Here is a 24,011-nt window from a genome sequence, read left to right on the forward strand (position 1 = left end):
GACAGATGGGGATCCATATCAAGGAAATAGGGCCACCTGTGGCAAGCAACCAGCAGTAAGAAACAAACTGAACTAGCTACAAGTGTAGCCGGAGGAGTTACCCAGGCTGCTAAAACTGAGCCAAGCCTGTAGCTGTCTGTAGGGTACCTCTCCAAATACCCAGCCCCTACCCTGTGGTCAGAGCCCCCCAAGGAGCTGGGCTCCATCCCCATCCTGCCCCTTACCTGGTATGCTGTGTCTTGAGGGGCCTGGAAGCCAGGGTAGCAGCAGTAGAAACAGCAAATAGACCAACGAGAGAGCATTGAAGCGTAACAGGGAGGCTAGAGGGGAGACAAATGGTTAGTACACCAACAAACAGTAGGGGCAGCCCTCACGTGAGAGAGCAGTACCTCCCCGGTTCCCCTTCCTCGCCCTTGTAAGCCTGCTTACATAAGGCTTGTGCACAACAGACAGAAAACCCATGTTCTAGTCATCAGATGCCCAGGTTCCATGATACCGCAGGACGGTCCCAAAGCAATCTGCATACTCACACATGTACACACACAAGGTTCTGGCCACTCGACATAATCCTACCCACGCAGGGCTCTGGCGCCCGTCCCTCCTTCACTTGCTTTGCCGTCTGTTTGAAGTTCCGTTTATTGATTGGCAGGCGGCTCAACTGAGGAATGGTTCCACATACTACCGTGTGGGAAGTCACTGGGACCGAGCTCTGGCACCCCTGAGTCACTGGCAGAACGGTGCGGTTCTGAACCTGGCTTCGCACCACTCTGCCTGCACGTGTCCCCGACCTGTGCCAGCATACAGCTTAGCTTCTCTCTGAGGACTTCCCTGATATCCTGCTGCCCTACACCGTCCTGCTGACGTCTGCCAGGGAAGCCAAAGGACCTGAAGCCCTAGGCAGATAACGTGGCTGGCCATTTCCCAAATGAGTAAGTTTCTTCCCAGAAACATGGGGTTTTCCGGGAGATGAGGTTCTGGGACCCTATTTAGTCCTCAGTCCCAGCCATTTCTACCTGTGTTATGGGTTTCGAAAGGAGCCAGGACAAAGAAGGTCTACATGCTGTGTGAGAGAGCCCGGCCACACACAGTGCCACTCACTACAAGTTGTCTCCATGCTGTCCACCCCCTACCCCCTCTGGCAATTGCTATTTTCAGAAACTGACTGCCCTAGACGACTAAGGTTAGCAGACCATGAGCAAGGAGCTAGGGTGTATCAGGAACCCCGATTCCCTCCTGGACAAAGTAATCCCAAGACTGGACTTTCTGTGACCAGGAGCGTTAACCCTACTTCAGTACCCCGCAGAGAGTACTCTCCTCAGAGTGGGCCTCCTCCACTCATCCTCCCCAGCTATGAGAACCACGCAGAACCGACAACAGACCTGGATGGCCAGGATAGACCTGAGCTTGGGGACAGAAACTGGCCTCAGAAACAGGCTCCTCCAGAAGAAAGTGGCAGAGACTCAGAGAGCACAGGTTAAAAAATTAAAATATTATACTATAAGTGATACTGCCTGTGACAGTTTGTATATGCTTGGCCTAGGGAGTGGCATTCTTAGAAGGTATGGTCTTGTTGGAGTGGGTGTGGCCTTGTTGGAGTAGGTGTGGCCTTGTTGGAGTGGGTGTGGCCTTGTTGGAGTGGGTGTGTCACTGAGGGTATGGGCTTTAAGACCCTCATCCTAGCTGCCTGGAATTAATTGAGTCTTCTATTAGCAGCCTTCAGATGAAGATGTAGAACTCTCAGCTCCTCCTGCACCATACCTGCTGGGATGCTGCCATGTTCCCACCTTGATGATAATGGACTAAACTTCTGAACCTGTAAGCCAGCCCCAATTAAATGTTGTCCTTATAAGACTTGCCTTGGTCATGGTGTCTGTTCACAGCAGTAAAACCCTAACTAAGGCATTGCCAATGCCAAAACCAAACCAAATAAACAAAACCTAAGTGGAACCAGTCACCTCCTCAGGTGACATTGCCCACTTTGGGTGAGGGACTCCATCTGAATTCAGCTTGTACCCTGACACAGTCTTCCTCCAGGATCACAGTGGACATAAGATGTATCCAAACTTCCAAGGGCACTTGCTTCCCCAAGGAGTCTGCAGGGGCTGGGGGTGGGGTGATGGCCATGGCTGCACTTCTCTTGGCTCCCAAGGGCTTTCCTGGAGTCAGGGTGCTGTCTTCTTCCTGACATACATTGGCTACCACCCACGGCTCAGTTCTCTCAAATCAAATCTCAAGTTTTCAACAATGATACATTTAAAAAAGAAAATCAATCTCCTCTGGCCCAAGAGGCAGGAGGGAAGTGCATTTGTGGCAAAGCTGTCTGAAGGGCTTCACTTCTCAGCCCAACCAGGGCAGGCCAGCCCAGCGTCACAGAGACAGCACCCTCCCTCAGACTAGCTGGTGGCTGCTTCCAGTCGGGTGGATGTCTGCCCAGCTGTCCACCTGTCTATGTAGCCAGCCTGTCTACCTATCTATCCAGCCACCTACCCACCAGTCCCTCCATCCATGGGCCCACGATGAACTCTCTCCTACCCAACATCTCTGATGTGACAGGTCCTGCCTCTGAGGACATTGGTTTGATCTCATGTACCAGGAATGCCAGCACTGAACCAGTCCAAGTATGTGAGGGGCTGTGATCAAAAGCCTGTGACATGTGCCACATGAGCACAGGGACCTGAGTTCAGATCACCAGAACCCACGTAAAGAGATGAAACGCCAGGCTAAGGACGGAGTCTTGGTGGCTTGCCGCAGAAGCCTGATGACCCGAGTTTAGGTCCCGGGAATTGTGCAAAAGCCAGAACTACGTGTCCCTGCAATTCCATCCCACCTGAACCGGGAGATGATGGGAGGGAAAGAGAAGAGACTCGCCAGAAGTGATCAGGCCAGCTAGCTTAGCAAAAGCCAACAGGGACTCGCAGAGAAAGCCTGTGCCAAACAGGTAGAAGGTGAGGACCGACACCCAAGCTCGCCCTTTGACTTCCACCAGCACGCCGTGACATGCACGTAGCTGTGTTCACACACGTATGCACACTTGGATTATACACGGTAGACTGATGCAGGTGTGAAACGCTGTGTGTGGTAGGCAGCATGCACCTCTAACTTCATGGGGAGGGGGGTGGCTGTGGAAACAGCGACGGGTGGATCCCCAGAGCTTGCTGGCCAATCAAGCCAACTGATAAACTCCTAAATAAGGTGGAACACAACTGAAGAAGACTCCACAAGCACAGACCGTGTAGGGCGGCCAGCACGGATGGGCCCTGGGGAGTGGGGACGGATAATTACCCTACGCCCTGCTTGGTAAGCTTAAAGTTCAGACCCTGAGGCTCTTTGTGTGTGTCGGAGGTGGAGGCGAAGTTTATTTAATTTTTTAAGAATTATTTATTTTATGTGTATGAGTACACTGTAGCTGTCTTCAGACACATCAGAAGAGGGCGCCAGATCCCATTACAGATGGGTGTGAGCCACCATGTGGTTGCTGGGAATTGAACTCAGGACCTCTGGAAGAACAGCCAGTGCTCTTAACCGCTGAGCCATCTCTCCAGCCCAGAGGCTAAAGTTTAACTGCTATCAAGTTTCAGTCAGGAAAATGAGATGGTCCTGAGGTGGCCATTAGTGACATAGGAGGATATGCCTAATGCCACCGCACTATCAAAAATAGATTAAGAAAGCAAACTTCGGGCTGGAGAGATGGCTCAGTGGTTAAGAGCACTGACTGCTCTCCCAGAGGTCCTGAGTTCAATTCCCAGCAACCACAGGGTGGCTCAACCATCTGTAATGAGATCTGATGCCCTCTTCTGGTGTGTCTGAAGACAGCTACAGTACAGTCATCTACAATAAATAAATAGACCTGCATGCTTGTGGAAATGTGATATGGGCTACGGAGCTTGAGGCCTGGCCTCCCCGACTTCTCCCAACCCCTGGTGGGGCCAGGAGAACCCTAAATAGCTGTGCCAAAAGTAGGAAAAGCAGGGTGAAGCAAGTACCAGGGACCCAGCGGAGGGCAACACCCAGCCCTGCCTCAGTCACACAGGTCCGTTTGGGAGATGCACGCGCCGTGTGTTTTTCCCTTTCTCCTGCATCTTTTCCTTCCTTCCTTTGTTCCTTCCTTCCCCTCAGCGCCGAGCTGGCCCCACTGCTGTACAGATAAATAAAGGATATGTCCTGAGACTGAAGGAAACAGGCTCAGAGGCACAGCCGTCATCCCTCCCAGATTATCACACCTCACGAGCAAGAAGCCAGCCAGGAGAGCGAGCCCCGCCTGGGTACAGCTCTTGCTTCTGGGAAGAGAGGGAAAGAACACTAAGAGCCAACACACCAGGCTGTGTCAGGACACCAGGCTTGCCGGGTGCTCCCCCGGTCCGATGGGGTATTGGTTGAAGCACACTGATGTGACTGTCATAAGACTTTAGTTTGGGCCAAGGCCAGAGGTGAGACATCATTCACTGCAAGCAGCCGGGAGGGACAGCCTCGCCTTTGTCCTTGAAGGTTAGCTGCAACCTGAGTGCCGGAGGAGGGGTCGAGGGGTCGAGGGGTGAGGGGTCGTGGTTGACAGAGAGGGAAGAGCCTCAGCCAGCTGTGGTGGGGCTGCTGGGCAAAGCCTGTGATTTCACAGGAAATAGCCTTTCCTGAGCCAGCAACAATAGGACAGAGGCAGGAAGGGCCCCTTGCAGGCCAGCACACGCTTAACCCTTTATAAACCCTCATCCTACAGTGCAAAGCTCAAGACCCTTGCTGAGATCCACCCTGGGGCCCTCAAGCCATGGCTGGGGGTAACAAAGCCCGGCTCCCCTGGACTCCTGACCCGGAGCAGAGCACTGTCTGCTCTTAGTGGGAACTGGGTCAGCGAGGGAGGCTTAAGGGTAATAGGACCACACACAACTTTTAGAGTACACCTCCCACCGTGAGGCCTGCAGACAGGGCTGCCAATGGCCTCAGCTACTCCTGATCCACCCAGCCTGGCCCAAGGTCTAGGTAGGAGACAAGAATCCAGTGGTTTGCCACTCCATGGAGGCTCTTTGAGCAAGCTGCCCCCATACATCTCTGGTCAAAGAAGCCTTACCCTTACCCCAAGGCAAATGCCAGACTCATTCATAAATGGCTCGGGAAATGGGTCTGGAGCACAAGGCCCATCTGCAGGGAGCTTCCCTTGCCACAGCCAGTGCTGGACAGACAGAAGGAAAGGTGCAGAGAGGCAATGTGTGCTTGAGAGGACTGGCTCCTTTAGAGAATAGGCTGTAACGGCTGAGACAGCATACTGAGGGGTCACACTAGTCTGCACCAACACAGGGGCCAACCGGCCCAGGCAGAGGCAAGCGTCATGTGTAGAAACAGCGTGGTCTCTTCGAGGGAAGACCTAGTGAGGAGCAGACACACTTCACCCTACCACCTCAGCCCGGCACAGACACAAGGTTGTCATATAATCCCCCACCCCACCATTGTCACTCCCGTCTGCACAAGAGAGGAGATAGATGCCTGCCCTCCCAGCCTCTAGGCTACCTGCCTGAGAATGAGACAGAATGTACCACAGGGGGAGAGTATTTCTAGGCCAAAAGAAAGTCCTCCACGAGCAGGGAGAGCTGGGCAGAGGCCCCAGGCAGAGGGCAGGAGAGATTAGGCTAACCAAAAGGACTGTAACCCATCTCTAGGGCAGGGCAGGGTAGGGTAGGGCAGGGCCTGCTTGGGACCCCCGGGCAGCCACAGTCTCAGCCCTGGAGGAAGTAGTGCCTAGACAGGCAAAAAACTGCAAGGCAGAGCGGAGCCTGGAGTCTTTAAGGGCAGCAGCCTAGGGCTGGAGAGATGTGACTAAGACTACTGACTGCTCTTCCTGAGTTCAAATCCCAGCAACCACATGGCAGCTCACAACCATCTATAATGAGATCTGATGCCCTCTTCTGGTGTGTCTGAAGACAGCTGCAATGTACTTATATATAATAAATATTTTTTTAAAAAGGTGGGAGGAGGGGGGAGGGGGCAGCAGCCTAGCTATGCAACAGCCTTGTCCAGTGGTGGAGTGGACTCCTCTGAGACCCTGGTTCCCACAGATGAGCATGCTGTCTACAGAGACCGTAGATGCCAGGCTGGGAGGGGCTCAGCAAGGTGTGTTTGAGACCCAGGTGTAGCCTACACCCGCAGAAGGCTACTTCTCAGAAGGGCAGCATCTGCCCCATCCCATGGCATTGCACAAAGGCCTGTACAATGCCACATGCAACCCAGTGTCTGGCACAGTCCTGGGGTAGGTATCAGTCTCACAAGTGCCCCCTGAAAACTTGGTTTTTCGGGGATCAGAGAAAGGGATCAGAAGAAGCAATCTCCATGCCCCAGAGTCTACCTGACCAAGGTCCTGGACGCATCAATGGCCAACACTGACCACCATTGGAGCTGAGCGTCTGACAGACCTGCTCTCAGGAACTGGGCACCTGCCACATGACGGACACACCACGGAGAGCCTAGTCACCAGTGTCTGTGGTAAGTGCTCTGAGGTGTGTGCCTATCCCTAGTGTGATTTATGTGCACTTGTAATAAGTAGAATAAATTGGGGCTGGAGAGATGGCTCAGTGCTTAAGAGCACTGACTGCTCTATCAGAGGTCCTGAGTTCAAATCCCAGCAACCACATGGTGGCTCACAACCATCTGTAATGGGATCTGACACCCTCTTCTGATGTGTCGGTGACAACATACTCATATTCATAAAATAAATAAATCTAAAAAACAAACAAACAAGCAAACAAAAATTCTAAAAGTAAACCAGGGGCCTGGAGAAATGGCTCAGCAGTTAAAAGCACTGGCTGCTTTTCCAGAAGACCCAGGTTCAGCTCTCAGCACCCACATGGTGGCTTACAACTACCTGTAACTCCAGTTTCGGAGGATCTGATGCCCTCTTCTAGCCTCTGCGGGCACCAAGAAGGCATATGGTGCACAGATATATACGCAGGCAACACATCCATACACGTAACATAAGAACTATTATTGAAAATAAATAAATGTAACCAAGAAACTGCCCATGTATCTGATCATTGTAAAGAGAGAGGAAGGCTCTGGGGGTCCACAAGATCTCCGTATGAGGGGGACCAGAGTCATCTCACGAATCTCTCTCTGTACTAGCTGGTTTTGTGTGTCAACTTAACACAAGTTAAGAGTCATCACAGAGGAAGGAGCCTCAGTTGAGGAAAAGTCTCCATGAGGGGATTGTCTCAATCAGTAATTGATGGGAGAGGGCCCAGCCCACTGTGGGCGGTGCCATTCCTAGGCTGGGTGGTCCTGGGTTCTATGAGAAAGCAGGCTGAGCAAGCCATGAGGAGCAAGCCAGTAAGCAGCACCCCTCCATGGGGTGTATGTAAGCTGAATGAACCCTTTCCTCCCCAGCTTGCTTTTCGGTCATAATGTTTCGTTGTGGCGATAGAAACCATAACTAAGACACAGCCCTTGGGGCTTGTAAAATGGTTGAAGTATTTATTATACTTATATATAATAAATAATTAAATCTTTAAAAAAAAAAAAAGAAAAAGAATGCTGCCACACATTACCAGAGTAGTTGATACATAAACTGACTGGAAAACCAGCTAAGTCTGGTCAGGCTGGGGTGTCTGGCTCTGTCTGTCCTTCACAGAATTGAAGGGCAGGGAAGGCCCACAAGCTAGCTTCCTCCCAGAGCATACAGAGGCTACCAGATTAGACTCCTAGGTGGGCCTGGTGGCTCAGGCCTGGGGTCTCAGCTACTACAGGATGTTGAGGCAGGAGGATCACAAGTTCCAGCATGGCCTGGGATAATCAGCAAGGCCTTGTCTCACAATAAAAAAGGCTAAGAGGCCAGGGGTGGCGGTGCATGCCTATACTGTAAGCACTTGGGAGGTCAAGGCCGGATCAGATGAGGCCAACCTCAGCTACCTAGGGAATTCAAGGGCAGCTTAGGTCATACAAGACCAGACTGGAGTTGTGGCCTAGTACCTCAGTGGTAGATCACTTGCCTGGCATGTGTGAGGCTCTGGGGTTAGGGTCAACCACTGCAAAATACATGAGTATATTAACTAAAACCCAGATCTTCTCTTCTGGTGTGTCTGAAGACAGCTATGGTGTACTTATATATAATAAATAAATAAATCTTAAAAAAAAAAATGCTGCCCCACATGACCAGAGTAGTGAACGCTGACTGGAAAACAGGTAAGTCTGGTAGAAGCGCCCTGCTGGATCCTTCCTTCTGCCGTGCCAGTTAGCTATGTGACACACAAAGGAGGGGACCAGGTAACTGCTACTGAGAAAGACAGCTGCAGGACTAGGGGGGTCCTGATCCACATCCCGGCTGCTCCCCTCCCTGCAACCCACTGGGATTCCTGTCTGCCTTATTCGGCCTGGTCTGCAACTATAAACACTTCTGTGTGAGGTTCCTGCCAGTGGGTGGGGCCAGGCAGAGGAGGAAGAGGAAGGAGGAGGATTTGTGTGGCAGAGGATTCCAGCGGCAGGCAGCTAGGTCAGCTCCACTCTTGGCTGGAACTGCATTAAGCCTCGGTGTCAATGAAGCCCAGTGGCCACACCTGCCACCTCCAGGGAGGCTAAAAGCACAAACTGAAGCCAAACCAGGCCCAGAAGGCTCTGGTCAATCCCCCTTCCTGGAAGAGGAGGGTTGGTACAGTCAGCTGAGGGCACATGAGGAAGCCAGTTGCCTGGACTTGTCCCTAACTAAGGCTTGGGACTAGGGCTCTTAGACCGGGTTAGCCTAGGCAATGTGGCTGGATATCTTAGCGCCTGAGATCAGGCCCAGGCGCAGCCAGCAGGAAAGAGGGTCAGACCTAATGTACAACTTCCTTGCTCCTTTGAAGATGTCCTCACTTGTCACTTCCACAGCCCCAGCTAGAGACACTGAGCCTGGCAGTCAAGTGAGTTCCCCAGAGAAGGCCATGGGGTCTAGGTTTCAACTTCGAAGCGCTGGCCACCAACCATTCACAGCTACATCCGATCTGGCTGGCCCCTTCTCAGAGTCATTCCTGATCTGCTGGAAACGGAAGACGAGGGGGTTGAGAATGCCTAGCTGACACCTCTTCAGGCTCCAGAGCCTGAGGTGCAGGGACAGTTTCAAAGCACACTGAGGATAGAGAGCTCTACACGGATCTGGACTTTCCTTCTGCTAGAGAGAAACTGATCCCCATGGCGGGGGAAACAGACAACAGCAGCGTCAGAAGGGCATGTGGGCACGTCCTGGCTGAGTGGGGAGAAGGGTCAAGTTGAGAGCTGCCCCAGCCTGAGAAGCTGGGGTTGGGAGAGGCACAGGAACATCAGGTTACCTACTGGGAGCTCAGCCAAACTGCCCGGGGCTCTGGGAGCGCTTAGAGCATTTAATTACTGTAGTGTTGGGGGTTTAATTAGTGTGATGTCTGGGAAATGTGGTTTCTTGGCTCAGCTGACCTGCATGGGGCAGGCAGGCCCAATCGTCCTGTCTCTCTTTCTCTACACCACAGTCAAATGGCCAACACCGAGGGTGGCCTGGTGGCCATACTACATGAAGTAAGAGGGGCAGGGGACACATAGTCACATACGCCCAATCTGAACAGCTAGCCAACTTTTATGTTTCCCTCAGCCCACGGTGACCTTGTGATACTTTGAGGGAGTTGCGGGGTAAGAGGGGACCGGCAGAGAGGAGATAGTTTATGCAAGGTAACAAACAAAAACAGTAGGTACAGCTGAACATGGACGACTGGAGGAGGTGGGAGGGATGCCCACTGCCCGGCGAGCTGGATGTGGCCCGCAAGGCACTGTGGTTACTTGCCTGTCGGCTTCTCACTAACCTGGGGCAACCCCATAGTACCCACTCCTAGGAGAGCAGAGCAGAAGCGCTGAAGGAGGGGGTTGCCCAGAAGACCAGTAGGAAATGGCTTGGTGATGAGCCCGAGCTCTCCAACAGGGCTGCACCAGAGACTGAGGATGATACAGTCACGGCTTGGCACTGGCAGCAGAGTCAAGTTGGCAGAGGGCTGTTTGCCTCCCACCCCAAACTTCTCAGGGCAGCCAGAGACCAGAGATAGAGAAGACCTGAGGAGAAACTCAAGCTGACCCTGACTGGCTAACTAACTGGGGACCCTGCTCACGGCCTCCCCCAAACAACCCACACTGCCCATTATACAGAGGCACATCTCTACTCCACGCTGGTCCCTGGAGGTTCAGGACTGGAGCCACCCCAAGCTGACCTACCCACAGGCGACAACTATCAACAAAAGAGAACTCAGGGTACAGAGTGAGCCCTGTTCCCGTATCAGCCATCCCCACCCACTCATCCCTGGAGGGAGGAAGCCAGACCTATCTGCAGTCATCTCTGTCACAGGTAAACAGGCAGGGTACCCCATGGGCAGGAAGTACATGGGTCCAGAATAGTCCCTATCCCATTTGGGAGGGAGTTGGCCTGCGGAACTGTCCCTTCTGGAGGTGACGCCCTCCTCACAGACCACTTGGAGCTCAGGGGTCTTTGGCTTCAGCAGGAAGTCAAGCTAGGAAGGGGCCACAGCTGACCCTGTACACTGTGTGCCACTACAAACTTAGCCTCAGACCGTTAGTTCTTCCCTTAATGTACCGTGAGCTCTCCAGAGCCTAGATCAAGTTGGGTGAGCCGCTCAGAGAGCCTCCAGTAGGGTCAGCCCTTCCTGCTTCCCTCAACCTGACCACAGGGACAACAGCTCCCACTACCTGGAGTAAAAATGTTATCTGGGCCTTCCGCTGAGCTGTGAAGGGCGCAGGGCTGAGCTGCAAAGGCTCCACATGGAGAAGCAAGGACCTGGCAATCTACAGATGGGGGAAACTGAGGCACTGTGGGCATGGCCCCTACAGGGTTTCACTTGCTCCTCCAGACGCTCCGTCTGTCTGGAGGAAAACAAAACAAAAAAGAAAGCACACACTTGCCTCGGGCTCTTTCCTAGAACACAGAGACCCTGAGACCCCACTATACACCCCCAGCTGGACATTCACACAGCCCTGGGTTAGTGCGGTCAGTGGCCAATTGCGACTCCATAATTCTCCAACTAGAGCCCTCTCAGAGTGCACAGAGGTGACCTGGAAGGAGCAAACTGAAGCAGGGTGGCCACAGACACCGCCACAGGACTGGAGTATGCGTGTGGGTCCTGATGTCACCTGGAGTTCCAGTTCAAACCTGCCCAGTGCCCACCTGTTAAGTTGCAACCAACAGGATAAAGCCAACACAGTAGTTCAGGGTCCCAGGCCCCTAGCTTTGGTGACTGCCAGCCCAAGCACATAAGAGGCTCCTAGGTGAGCAGGACAGGATCCAACCACCCCCCCGAGTCTCTGTCTCTGTGAGACTGGGAAACACAGCTCTGGTCTCTCCTCCTCTCTCTCTCTCTCTCTCTCTCTCTCTCTCTCTCTCTCGATTTATTTATTTATTTATTTATTTATTTATTTAATATATGTGAGTACACTGTTGCTCTCTTCAGACACACCAGAAGAGGGCATCGGATCCCATTACAGATGGTTGTGAGCCACCACGTGGTTGCTGGGAATTGAACTCAGGACCTCTGGAAGAGCAGTCAGTGCTCTTAACCACTGAGCCATCTCTCCAGCCCCCTCACCTCTTCTCTTGAAGGGGGTTGGGGTGGTTCACTTGCTAGCCAGGGGATAGATTACCACAGGCAATTTCCCTACAGAGTGGACAGCACATTCCAGAAGCCTCTTGAACCACACTGATTAGCACGGAAGGGCTGGCCTTTCGCTCTGGGTAAACAACACAGTTCCTGGCCTGGAGGCACAGCCCCCAGAATTCCAAGCTGCCAGAAGGCAGGATTCCTCACTGCCAGCTAAGCAAGGTACCTGAGGAGGGTGGGGAGGCTTAGGAAACCTAGACAACATTCTGCAGTGCCCAGCTCTGCCCTCTGGACCTCTCTGAGCCAGACTAGCTCCTCTGTCACCTTGTCCCTGTGGCACAAGTCTGGGCCCCACAATTCTCACAGCAGAGACCTCCCTGAGACTGACAGCAAACAGTGTCCCTGAGAACTACACTGGTGAGACCACAAGAGCAGCTGCCCCCTTTCTTCCCAGAGAGGGCACGTGCCCACCTGCAGTGCCTAGGCCAGGCTGTGGAAGTCACCAAAGACTGGGCACCGCTCTAACCCCAGATATCTGTAGCCCAGAGGAAGCTTTCTCACAAACAGCAGGGAGAACATATATGGGTCATAAGAGATCTAGATCTGCCACAAATACAGGTCAGGTGTGGCTGTGCACACCTGTCACGTGGGCGCTAGGGAAGTTGAGGCAGGAGGACTGTTGTGAGTTTAAAGCTAGCCTAGTCTACATGGAGAGGGCCAAGCAAGCTTGGGATACAAAGTGAGACCCTGTCCCCAAACAAAAACAATATGGGTAACCTCAATACCCAGGACAGACTGGTTCCGGGACTCGTGAATGCATGGAAAGTGATGTTCATGCCCTCCCCCTTTTTAAAAAGATTTATTTATGGGGCTGGGGATTTAGCTCAGTGGTAGAGACAAGGCCCTGGGTCGGTCCCCAGCTCCGAAAAAAAGAACCAAAAAAAAAAAAAAAAAAGATTTATTTATTATCAAATATAAGTACACTGTACCTGTCTTCAGACACACCGGAAGAGGGCATCAGATCCCATTACAGATGGTTGTGAGCCACCATGGGGTTGCTGGGATTTGAACTCAGGACCTCTGGAAGAGCAGTCAGTGCTCTTAACCACTGAGCCACTTCTACAACCCCGTTGATGCCCCTTTAATAAAATGTTTTGCACAGAGCCTACGGCCATCTTCCCTTCTCCAGATAACATGACATAAATGCTATGCAAGCAATCATTAGACTGAGTTGTTCAGGAATAAAGACAACAAAAACAGTCTGTACAGTTTAGTAGAGAGGCAATTACCGTGACCTCAGAGCACAGGAACGAGACTTGAGGTCCACACATGCAGAATTTGCTTATATGAGGCCCAACAACACAGGAGATAGATGCCCAATGGGTCATGTGATCACAAAGTACTAAGAACCAGGACAGCCAGGCATGGTGGCCCACACCTTTAATCCCAGTACTTGGGAGGCAGAGACAAGCAAATCTGGGTTTGAGGCCACTCTGGTCTACGGAATGAGTTCGAGGACAACCAGAGCTACACAGAGAAACCCTGCCTAGGGGGAGGTAAGTAGGGGGTGGACAAGAAGGGCCAGGACCCTCCTTCAGAAATCTATGTTTCCCAGAACCATTGTGGACAATAAACCAGTACATATAGGAAGCTTCAGACAGGGGGTTGGGGATTTAGCTCAGTGGTAGAGCGCTTGCCTAGGAAGCGCAAGGCCCTGGGTTCGGTCCCCAGCTTCAAAAAAAAAGAAAAAAAAAAAAAAAAAAAAAAAAAAAAAGGAAGCTTCAGACAGGAGGAGTCCTCTGGGGGCACTAGAGTTAGACATGGTGGGAGGGTGGGTCTGGACTGTGGGACTTCAGCAGAGGGAGCTCTATGTGCAAAGAGGATAGGGCAGGAACTGCCGTGAGGCACTGGGTGTCAATCACAGAGCAGGACCCCTCACTGGACGCATGGCCACGCACGTGCCCCACTCTCTGTTTTGCTATGCCCAGGTTAAGTGTCACACATCATGCAGGACACAAGTCCTCCAGGTGGGGTTTCCAGCCATGCCTTCAGGCTCACATGACAACCCATGGAAATACGAAATCTTAATGTCTTAGTCAGTGTGCTGTTGCTGGGAGACACCACAACCAAGGCAACGATAGAAGAGTTTACTGGGGGCTGGGGATTTAGCTCAGCGGTAGAGCGCTTACCTAGGAAGCGCAAGGCCCTGGGTTCGGGTCCCCAGCTCCGAAAAAAAAAAAAAAAAAAAAAAAAAACAGAACAAAAAAAAAAAAAAAAAAAAAAAAGAGAGTTTACTGAGGCTTACTTTCAGAGGGTTAGAGTTCACGACCATCAAAGCAAGGAGCGTGGTAACAGGCGGACAGGCAGGTATGGCACTGGAGCAGTAACTTACATCTGATCTGCAAGCATGAGGCAGACAGCTGACTGGAAATGGCCTTTTGAAACCTCAAAGCTGGGGTTGGGGATTTAGCTCAGTGGTAGAGCGCTTGCCTAGCAAGCGCAAGGCCCTGGGTTCGGTCCTCAGCTCCGGGGGTGGGAGGGTGGGGGGTGGGGGTGGGGACTCAAAGCCTACACCCAGTGACATACCCCCTCCAACAAGGCCACACCTCCCAATCCTTCCCAAACACGTCCACCAACTAGGGACCAAGTATTCAAATCCATGAGCTTGAAGGGCCATTCTCATTCAAATCACCATACTCAGTCTTGCCTAGACAGTCCGGTCCTGGGGGACCCTCCCTGTAATAGCAGATTTCAGGGCTCCCTTGAGGAAGAGAGACAAAATACAGGCCACGCCTCTAGCCAACCAGCTCTGCCTGCTACAACCTGTATAAATGCATGGTATTAGCAGCACATCCCACAGCGAGCTGCTCTGAACCACAGCTGTTGGGAGGATGCAGAGACCATGGCCGGCTCTGATTAACTCCACTAGCAGTGATCTGTAACATTTTGTCTCAGAAAGGTAGTGGGCTCCACAGGAGCTCTGGTACCTGGAAGCCCTCTGGCTCCCACTCATTAGGGTCATAGTTTCCTTAATACATGTGGGTACCTGGCCTAAAGAGCTCCAGTTACCCCACATTCCCACGTGGCGTTGGCTGAGACTCCAGGTTATGCACTGACTCAGACCAACACCCTGTGATTCACCATAGCACCTCTTGGCCCTTACATAAGCCGACCAGGGCCTGGTCATAGGCTACCCAGCTCTCCAGGGCCACCTTGGAAGAATGTTACCCAGGTGCCTCTTGCTGTTAGCACAAGCAGGAAATAGTCACTGTCCCAGGGAGCAGCCAGGTGAGGGGAGTTCCCTGACGCCTTCTGAGCCTGAACCTCTACATACAGCACCTCTGTGTTTTCACAGCAGCAAAATGGCATCTGGTCTGACTTCTCCCAGCCACACCTTGGTAGCACAAGGACAGATGGGCAGATGACATAAATATCAAGAGATGACAGATAGTGGATGTAGAGGTGACAGATGGGTGAATGCTAGATGAGAGAAGAGATAGAAAATGGATGGATGAACAGATAGAGACGGATATAGACAGATGGAACACTCCCATCTTATACTCTGCAGCAGGTGACCCCTCTCTAGACCCTGCACCCCAACATGACCTCCCGGGGGAGCAGTACCAACCATCCAGAAGGAGGCCTAGAGCCGAGTTCTGTTCTCAACAGCTGTGGCCACAGGCAGGGTGGCCAAGTGCTGGGCTCCACAAGGGCTATGGAAGGCAAGTGACCAAGGGGAAAAGCCAACAAGGCCAGCTCTAACCACCATACTGGTGGCCATGCCCGGCCCCACCCCAACACATGGGTGCGTAGATGGCCACTGACAGACAGCTGGAGGCCTGTGCTCAGCTGTGCCTCAGTTTCCCCTTTCGTGAAAGGCCCCTGACCAACTCTCAGTGCACTTTGTGGCCTTAATTTTCAAGACTTTAAAATAGGAGAGATGGCTGGAGAGGTGGCTCAGTGGTTAAGAGCACTGGCTGCTCTTCCAGAGGTCCTGAGTTCAAATCCCAGCAACCACATAGTGGCTCACTACCATCTGTAATGAGATCTGATGCCCTCTTCTGGTGTGTCTGAAGACAGCGACAGTGTACTTATGTATAATAAATAAATAAATCTCTTTTTTTTTCTTTTTTCTTTTTTTTTCGGAGCTGGGGACCGAACCCAGGGCCTTGCGCTTGCTAGGCAAGTGCTCTACCACTGAGCTAAATCCCCAACCCCATAAATAAATCTTAAAAAAAAAAAAAAGACTTTAAAACATAGAGGAGGGGTTGGGGATTTAGCTCAGCGGAAGAGCGCTTGCCTAGCGAGCGCAAGGCCCTGGGCCCTGGGTTCGGTCCCCAGCGCCGAAAAAAAAGGAAAAAAAAAAAAAAAAACATAGAGGAAAAGAGAGTGGAACGTACTCCCTGCTACCATACAGAACCATCAGAACCAACTGAAGCCGCTGCTCTCTACCTGGGTCCCATGGTCCTCTTGACTCCCCAGACCCCTTCCAGGGAACTGCTTTGACAATGAGTTTTACCCAGGGCCAGTTCCAAGGGTATTCCAGGCCCATGACTGCAGGGTGTTTGGGACTGGAACAGATGAAAACAGCTGGATCCCTGGCCCGAAGAGGGCCCAGCAGAGCCTGGCAGGAGAGCTGTGTTACCCAACCCCTGACAGCCATTCCAAGACCAGGACACAGAGGCCGCAGGAGCCCCAGACCTGCCAGGGAAGGGAAGAGACTGGTGAGCTGTCCAGTGTTCCGCAGCTCCTGAGAGGCTCTCTCTGGCTCTGATCACCACCCCTGGAGGATGCCGAGGTGCTGCTAAGTGCTGAGTGGTGGCCATTCTACTTCCAGGAGGCTCCACCCTTCTCTTTAAATCTCAGAGCCTCACAGCAGCAGGACCAACTCTCGGCCTGGGAGCCGGTCCTGCACTCACAGGACAAACCTGGGACACCTAGGAGGTGGGGGACTACCGCTGTCCCCACCCATACAGGATGAACTGTGCTGGGAGGGACAGAGCTACCTAGAATGTACCACTAAGCCAGCTTCAACCCCAGTGACCTTGTCCCCACCCTGCAGCAGCCAGAAGTAGAGTGAGGAAGACTGGAAATCAGCTCCCACTGGCTTCTCTCGTGGGACCTGCTAGCCACGGAACAGAACCCAGCTCGCCCCATGCTCCCATCGAATGTCTGGACTGTCTGAACATGGGCGGGAGCCTGCACACATCACTTTCTGTAACTTTCTCCAGGTTCAGACCATGGCTGGGAGATTCTTCCTCAGCAAACCCCAGCGGCTTACAGTAGGCATTGATTCTCTAAGTCTGTGAACTCTGGAGCAGAGGCTCACTGGAGGGACCCAAAGAACCCTAGTTCTGTGCCCAGTGATGTCCCCAGGGACGGGGCACAAGGAGGTCAGTCATTCCCAGTGATCCAACCTTCCTCCCTGTCTGGCCCTTGAACACTGACAGAATATCCCCACAGAGGCTTACTGGCTCCAGGAGAAGCGTGAGCTCCCCTGGCCAGCAAGAGAAGCCAATTAAGAAGCCACTTAAGAGGGAATGTGGGCTGTTCCCTGCACAAGCAGGCAGGGTGGGGACAGGGACAGTGCCGGCCAAGAGCTATATGTTCAGTTCCTGGAAAAAAGGGTGAGAAAAATGCCGGGCGGGTAGTCCTCCTCCCGCTGTATCCTGTTTTTATGGAAAACTAATCTAATTCCTGATGGTGAAGCCAGCAGCAGATATCCCCTGGGGGTCTCCAGGGGCCTCAGTGTCAGCCCCATAGGGTCAGGCCCCTTTGCCCAGTGTCCAGAGTGCCTACCCTCCCTGCCAGCCCCACCCTGGAAGGTGGAGCTCTGTTTTAGCCACGCTCTCCCCTCCCAGAGAGAAGCCACATCGATGGGCCTCCCTCCCAGTGAAACACAGGCTGATTTTTACCCTCGGCCCAAGCTTGAACCAGACTATGTCCCACATGGCCTCAGTGGGTCTGGGGTGAGGACAGCTGTCACCTGGGGATGCCACTCAGGACAGACAGATCAGAGGCACTGTGTCATTGTGTATTCCCAGGACCTAGGCTGTGTCGGGGAGCCTTGTGGCCAGAACAGCTGAGTCCTAGCTCAGCTTCTGAATGATCTCCGGGTCTCAGTTTCCTCATCTGTAAAGTGTGTTGACAATTCTATGTGCCTTACCAACTACCAAACTAGAGTCACAGTAGGCACCGTGACATGCTGACAGCTGTTGTTGGCTCTATAACTGCACCTCCTGGAGACCGTCCACTGGGCGTGCGTGCTGAGGCCGCAGAGCCTCCGAGCAGGCCTGGAATTCTGGGATTGACTTTTGACTCCCATGGCTTTTGACCACAGAGAGCCCTTCCTGTGGGCCTGGAAGGGTCACTCTGAAGGGTCAAGGCTGGTCTCAGTCTCTTCAGAGGAAGAAAAAGGCCTAAAGACAACAGATCAAGCCCTTCCCATGGGCCAGGCTGCAGGGGTAACATAGGAAGAACAACAAGTGGGCTTCCTAAGGGGCTCCACGGGCAAGAATTTTGAATGGTGGGAGGGGATAGGGCAGGCCTTAGTTACCTCTACTTCTTAAATAGACAGAATGGAAGTGACTGGCTAACACGGTTGCCACACACTGCTTCTACTGAAGCCAGTGTGAACAGAAGGTGATGGACAGATCACTGGGGGCCCTGGGTCCTAATCACCATTCCCGACAGCAGACATATGTTGGGAATTGGTTCTAATGCTTTGTCCTCATTTGGCTCCCAAAAGCCAAACTTCCAGATGCCGAGGGTCCCTACCCTCAGCTAGCTTTGATTGATACTAAAGAATTCCCATCAATGGTTGGGCACTTCTAAACCTCCCTACAGCCAGCACACACACACGCTTCCGGTATTCCTGAATTAACATCTTTTAAAAATCTATACTTCATCCCTGACACACATTGTCTTCTTTTTTTTTTTTTTCTTCTTCTTTCTTTTTTTTCAGATCTGAGGACCGAACCCAGGGCCTTGAGCTTTCTAGGCAAGCGCTCTACCACTGAGCTAAATCCCCAACCCCACACATTGTCTTCTAAGACCCATTGCAACATCAGTTCACTGTCAGGCCTGGGCAAAGGGAGCCAGACACCTCCAGCATCCTTCCCGCTAGGTCAGAGATAACGCTAACCATGATGCTTGAAAGTCTACCCACCACTTTCCCTTTCAAAGAAAGATGCACGGTTTGGCCTTCACCTTCTAAGCCCAGGGGGAACAGACGATACAGGCACCATGAGACAGCTAGCACTCAGCTCACATTTTGTCTCAGGGCCTGAAGCTAACGCCAGTCATACCCACCTACCCTGTAGCCAGCCACATCTCGTGGACAGAAGGCCTTACTCAGCTTCCCCAGGTCTGTGACCTGTGCAGTTGCCCATGAAGCGGCTATGACAATGTAGTTCAGAGAGACCACAAAGCAGGACTTGCCCACAGACATTCAGCCAGAGGGCCTCCAAAGTGGATAGAGCCATACAGGGCACCGTCGCCTTGCTCCTTTTATCAGTGAGTTCTGCCTCCGTTCCTTAGCCACTGAGGGAGGCCTCTCACTGGTCCAAGCCCAGCTTTCAAGATGAAGGGTTCAAAGTACAGAGAAGCTGTGTAACTTGCCGATAAAGGCACCCAGCAAAGGACATCTCACATCACCCCTGTCTTCAGGCTCTCCTCACCTGGCCGGCCAACAGAACGCTCCAAGGCACACACACTGCCAACAGGCGATGGGAGCAGACAGCTAACCTTTGCCCTCCTTGAGATGTCCATCTCACTATAGCTGCAATCTGGCCTGCAGAGTGAGAGAGATATCCGGCCGTGCACCAGCCCTGCCTCCCTCAAGTTGGATTTCATAAAGGCATTTCCACCCATGTCACCTGCAGGGCTCTTCCCGGAGAGGTATGGGGCCAAGCAGTACAGATGGTAATCTTACATCTGAAGACTTTAAAAAGGACCGGCTGGGGGAGGAAATCTCTACCATGGAACAGTTACAGTGCTGGACAACTGTTACGGGGACCTCTGGCCAGACTCTTGGTCCCACAGGAGCTGAGGGACATCCCAAGGAGTGCGGCAGACACAGCTTTTCTTTGTTATCTGTTAGTTTTGTTGCTGTCCTTGATTTGTAAGTTTGGAGGCAGGGTCTTGCTAAATTGCTCTGACTGCCCTGAGGGACTATGTAGATGAGGCTGGCCTTGAACTCAGAGATCCACACGGCCTTTGCCTCCAGAGTGTTGGGATTAAAGGCATACAGTTTTGCTGTTGTTTTTTGAGTCAGGATCTCACACTGTAGCCCAGGCTGACCTGGAATTAGGTAGTCCAGGCTGGCCTTAAATTAGCAGCCATCCTTCTGCCTCGGCCTCCTACGTGCTGGGATTACAGATGTGAGCTGCCATTGCCGGATGGCCAGCCCCACTTCCAAGGATGCAGGGTTCGTGGCTGACCGGATGGCGCAGAGGATAAAGGAGCTTTACTGACAAGCCTGACAGCCGAAGTTTGACCTCCAGGGCCTATACGGTAGAAGAAGAGGCTGACTCCCCCAACTTGTCCTCTGACCTCCACATGCAAACCATCCATCCACACACAGTCACATAAAAAAATAAAACCCTGTCTTGAAAAACTAAGAAACAAAACAGGGCTGGAGAGATGGCTCAGTGGTTGGGAGCATTGACTGCTCTTCCAGAGGTCCTGAGTTCAATTCCCAGCAACCACATGGTGGCTCACAACCATCTGTAATGGGACCTGATGCCCTCTTCTGGTGTGTCTGAAGCCAGCTACAGTGTACTTATATATAAATCTTTTTATATATAATAAATCTTTTTTTTTTTCGGAGCTGAGGACCAAACCCAGGGCCTTGAGCTTTCTAGGCAAGCCCTCTACCACTGAGCTAAATCCCCAACCCCATAACAAATCTTTTAAAATAAAACTCACCCCCTAAAAAAAAAATCAAAACCTCTGTTCAAAAAATGCAGTAATGATATCTATACCTTATTGCTAGTTTAAATATTTAATCTTTATCTTTAATTATGTGTATATGTGCGCATCTATGTATGCACAGAAGTAGGGGCCACAGACTGAGTCCCAGGTGCTCGTGAGTACTTGATGTGTGCGATGGTTTCATATGCTTAGCCCAGGAGTGGCACTATTAGAAGGTGTGGCCTTGTCGGAGGAAGTGTGTCCCTGTGGTGCTGGCTTGGAGATCTTCCTCCTAGCTGCCTGAGGGTGCACAGTCTGTTCCTGGCTTCCTTCAGATAAAGATGTAGAACTCTCAGCTCTGCCTGCACCGTGCCTGCCTGGATGCTGCCATGCTCCCCCCTTGATGATACTGGACTGAACCTCTGAACCCGTAAGCCAGCCCAAATGAAATGCTGTCCTTATAAGACTTGCCTTGGTCATGGTGTCTGTTCACAGCAGTAAAACAACGTAAGAGCTGGGAACTAAACTCAGGTCCTTTAGAAAAAGCAAAAAGTGATCTTAACCTCTGAGCCCTACTCTAGCCCTGGATATGAATTAGAAAAAAATAAAGATTATGTTAATTTATTCTTTTTCTTAAAGATGAAGGGTTCAGAACTCAGAGAAGCTACGGGACTGCCCAAAGGCATACAGCAGCACAGCCAAGAGTTAGAACTTCCGTGGACCGGAAGACTGAACAAGAGGCTGAGCCTGGAACTGTGCTCTTCCTACCTCGCAGGAGGAAGCCATTTTTACAGAGTGTCACCAACCACAGTTCTAAAACGTTACCCAGAACCCACTGGGTTCTACATAGCCCTGGGGGACTCTTGTGGCTAATGCCACAACCCGAGAGCTAATGTAACTCAGAACACAGTTCAGTGAAGATTTCCCAAATAACCAGGGACAAGAGAACGATCCTGAGTGACCTGGAGATGTAGCACAGGGAACAGATGGCCTTCGCTGATCTCACACCAGCAGGCCCTGACCACATACAGGTGGGCTGCGTGATCTACGGTACCTCAGGGAGGCAGCTGAGCCTGAGTCTGACAGAGGGTGAAGGCTTTGCTTTTTATCCCCTAAGATAGGAGACACCTAATTCACCACCATCTCCTGAAGTCCCCAGCAGCTCCCACCTAGGTCTGTCACCACCACCATCACCCCCGAAAGCAAAACTATAAGCAGTTGAGGCCACTCCGCAGGGCCAGGCTTCCCCCAGTGAGAGAGAGAGAGAGATCACTGCGTCTCAACTCTCCAGCCACACTTGGGGCCATGAGTACCTGTGCTTCCTCATGGGCCTCTCTGGAAGGGCTCGGTCATCTCTGGAATGTAACTCAGCCTGCTGGTCCAGAAGCTCCTAGGAGCTCAGGGTTCCTTATTCCTGAGAGTGATGATGATTCTAGCTCCTCCCACAGCCCCAAGGCCAAGCTCTCTCCAGTCACCTGGGTCTCTCTGATTTAGACCGTTGGGGTTTTACTTGGCTTCTAGCCCTGTGCTTTCTGTAGTTGTTGGGGGAGCAGGATGTAGGAAAGGTGGAGAGGGGTCTGACTGGAGGGGGTGAGAGAGGTTTGCCCACCCACTGTGAGTCAAGGGTAGAGGTGGGAGGGGGAAGAAGAGGAGAAGCTTGAAAGTCAGGGGCACAGAAACTCACAGTGAAGACTCTCTGCTGTGTGGTCCTGCAAAACCCAGCCTCACCCAGAGTGCGCAATGAAGACGGTGCCCGATGCTTCCCCAGGCTGGAGGATCGAGTCCCAGAAGGCAGGGCATGACCACTGATTGTCGGTGTAACGACAGGCAGCAAAACAAACACCTGGGGTTGGGGATTTAGCTCAGTGGTGGAGGGCTTGCCTAGGAAGCGCAAGGCCCTGGGTTTGGTCCCCAGCTCCGGAAAAAAAAAAGAAAGAAAGAAACACCTATACCCACCACCACACGGAGCTGCTCCACCCCTCACTTCACGTATCCACTCTCTAGTCTTGTTTTCACCCTGAGAACTGGAAACAGATGCAGGAGGCCCTTTATAGAGGTCACTGAGCCAACAGCTTAGAGGCTGCTCAAGGAAGGCTGCCTAAGGCTTCAGGTTCTGTCAAGCCTCCCCCAAGCAGTACTCACCCTTTGCTCCTCAACAGCTTTCTTAGGTCTCTGTTTCCACAGCACTCTGAGCTTCTACCCCACACCCCTGATCCTTGGAGATTAGGACCTACCCGGCTTTCCCCCCCTAGCTGGGAAGGTCTGTGCTCACTGATAAGGTCTGTGTGATGATTAGCCTTAACTGTCAACGTGACAGAAGCTAGACTCACCTGGGAAGAAAGTCTGAGAAGTTGTCTAAATAAGGATGTCCTGTGGGTATGTCTATGGGGGGATTAACTTGATTACTAATTGGTGTGAGAAAGACCCAGCCCACTGTGGGCGGAACTATTCCCTAGGCAGAGGGTGCTGAACTGTATAAGAGTGGGGAAATCAAGCTGAGCATAAGCAAGTGACTATCAATGTATTCGTTTTCTCTGCTCTTAACTGTGGAGGTGATGTGACCAGCTGTCTCAGGCTCCTGCTGCGGCGACATTCCCCACAGTGATGAACTGTAACCCGGAATCATGAGCTAAAAATAAATCCCTTTCTTCCCTAAATTGCTTTTTTGGTCTGGATCCTGTATCACAGCAACAGAGATGAAATTAGGACAGTTTAAAATGTGGTCACCACGAGACCATGTCACCAGGCGAGACTGGACAGGTGTGACCTCTGAGATCTGGAGCAACATCCACCTTGTTACCTCCTTCTGGCCTCTGCTGACATTCCCTTCCCACCTACAGGATGGCAACTCCCAGCCTTCCTTGACCCCACTAAGCCAATATCAACAAGAAATCACAGATGTATGACACTGGGCACCGGCAGGCAGGAGTGTAACATGGGCTGCAGTTTTGCAAGCTCTCCCCAGGTCCAAGCTTCAGACAATAGGTCCAGCTACCTCCACATCGTGGAGCAGAAATGGACAGCCCTATGGGGCCAGCCAAGGGTCATGCCTTCTGGAGGCAGAAAAGGAAGCAAGAGGTTGCACCCAGATCCTATGAGGCATGCCATCACGTACAAGGACAGGGATGGCGGAGGACTGAAGGACAACTCAGCTGGTTAAGCACACAGCCTCTGAGAAGACTGGGGGCCATGGACTGCTTGGGCTACTTAGAGGATTCACACCTACACCTTGTGAGCCCCTGGTGCAGCATCTGCCAAACACAGGAACCGTCCTATCCTTCAGACTGATGCCTGGGTGTCCTCATGGAAAAGGGGAAGAGTAGGCGGGATATAGAGGCAGCCATGGCAACCCCTGGGAACAAGGACAAGAGGAGTCAGGACACTTACACACACAAGGCCCCAGGTCCAGCAGACCAAGGAGGCCACGTTGCAAGGACAAAACAGGGATGAGAGGAGGAGACAGGAGAATCTTTCCGAAGCTCACAACTCAACCAGCCCGGAGGACACACTACAGTGGCGAACAAG

At 52.2% G+C, this 24,011-nt stretch overlaps 1 protein-coding gene across 1 annotated transcript in view; it reads right to left on the bottom strand.

The window, feature by feature from the left end:
• Piezo1 (piezo type mechanosensitive ion channel component 1) overlaps positions 1-24,011 on the bottom strand; it is a 61,429-nt gene that overhangs the window by 28,418 nt on the left and 9,000 nt on the right. The window contains exon 2 of the mRNA XM_032887728.1: positions 225-320. Within this exon, the coding sequence (XP_032743619.1) occupies positions 225-320 (96 nt within the window). The remainder of the gene's footprint in view (positions 1-224; positions 321-24,011) is intronic.

Source organism: Rattus rattus, chromosome 17 (assembly GCF_011064425.1).
Source record: "Rattus rattus isolate New Zealand chromosome 17, Rrattus_CSIRO_v1, whole genome shotgun sequence".
Lineage (NCBI taxonomy): Eukaryota > Metazoa > Chordata > Mammalia > Rodentia > Muridae > Rattus > Rattus rattus.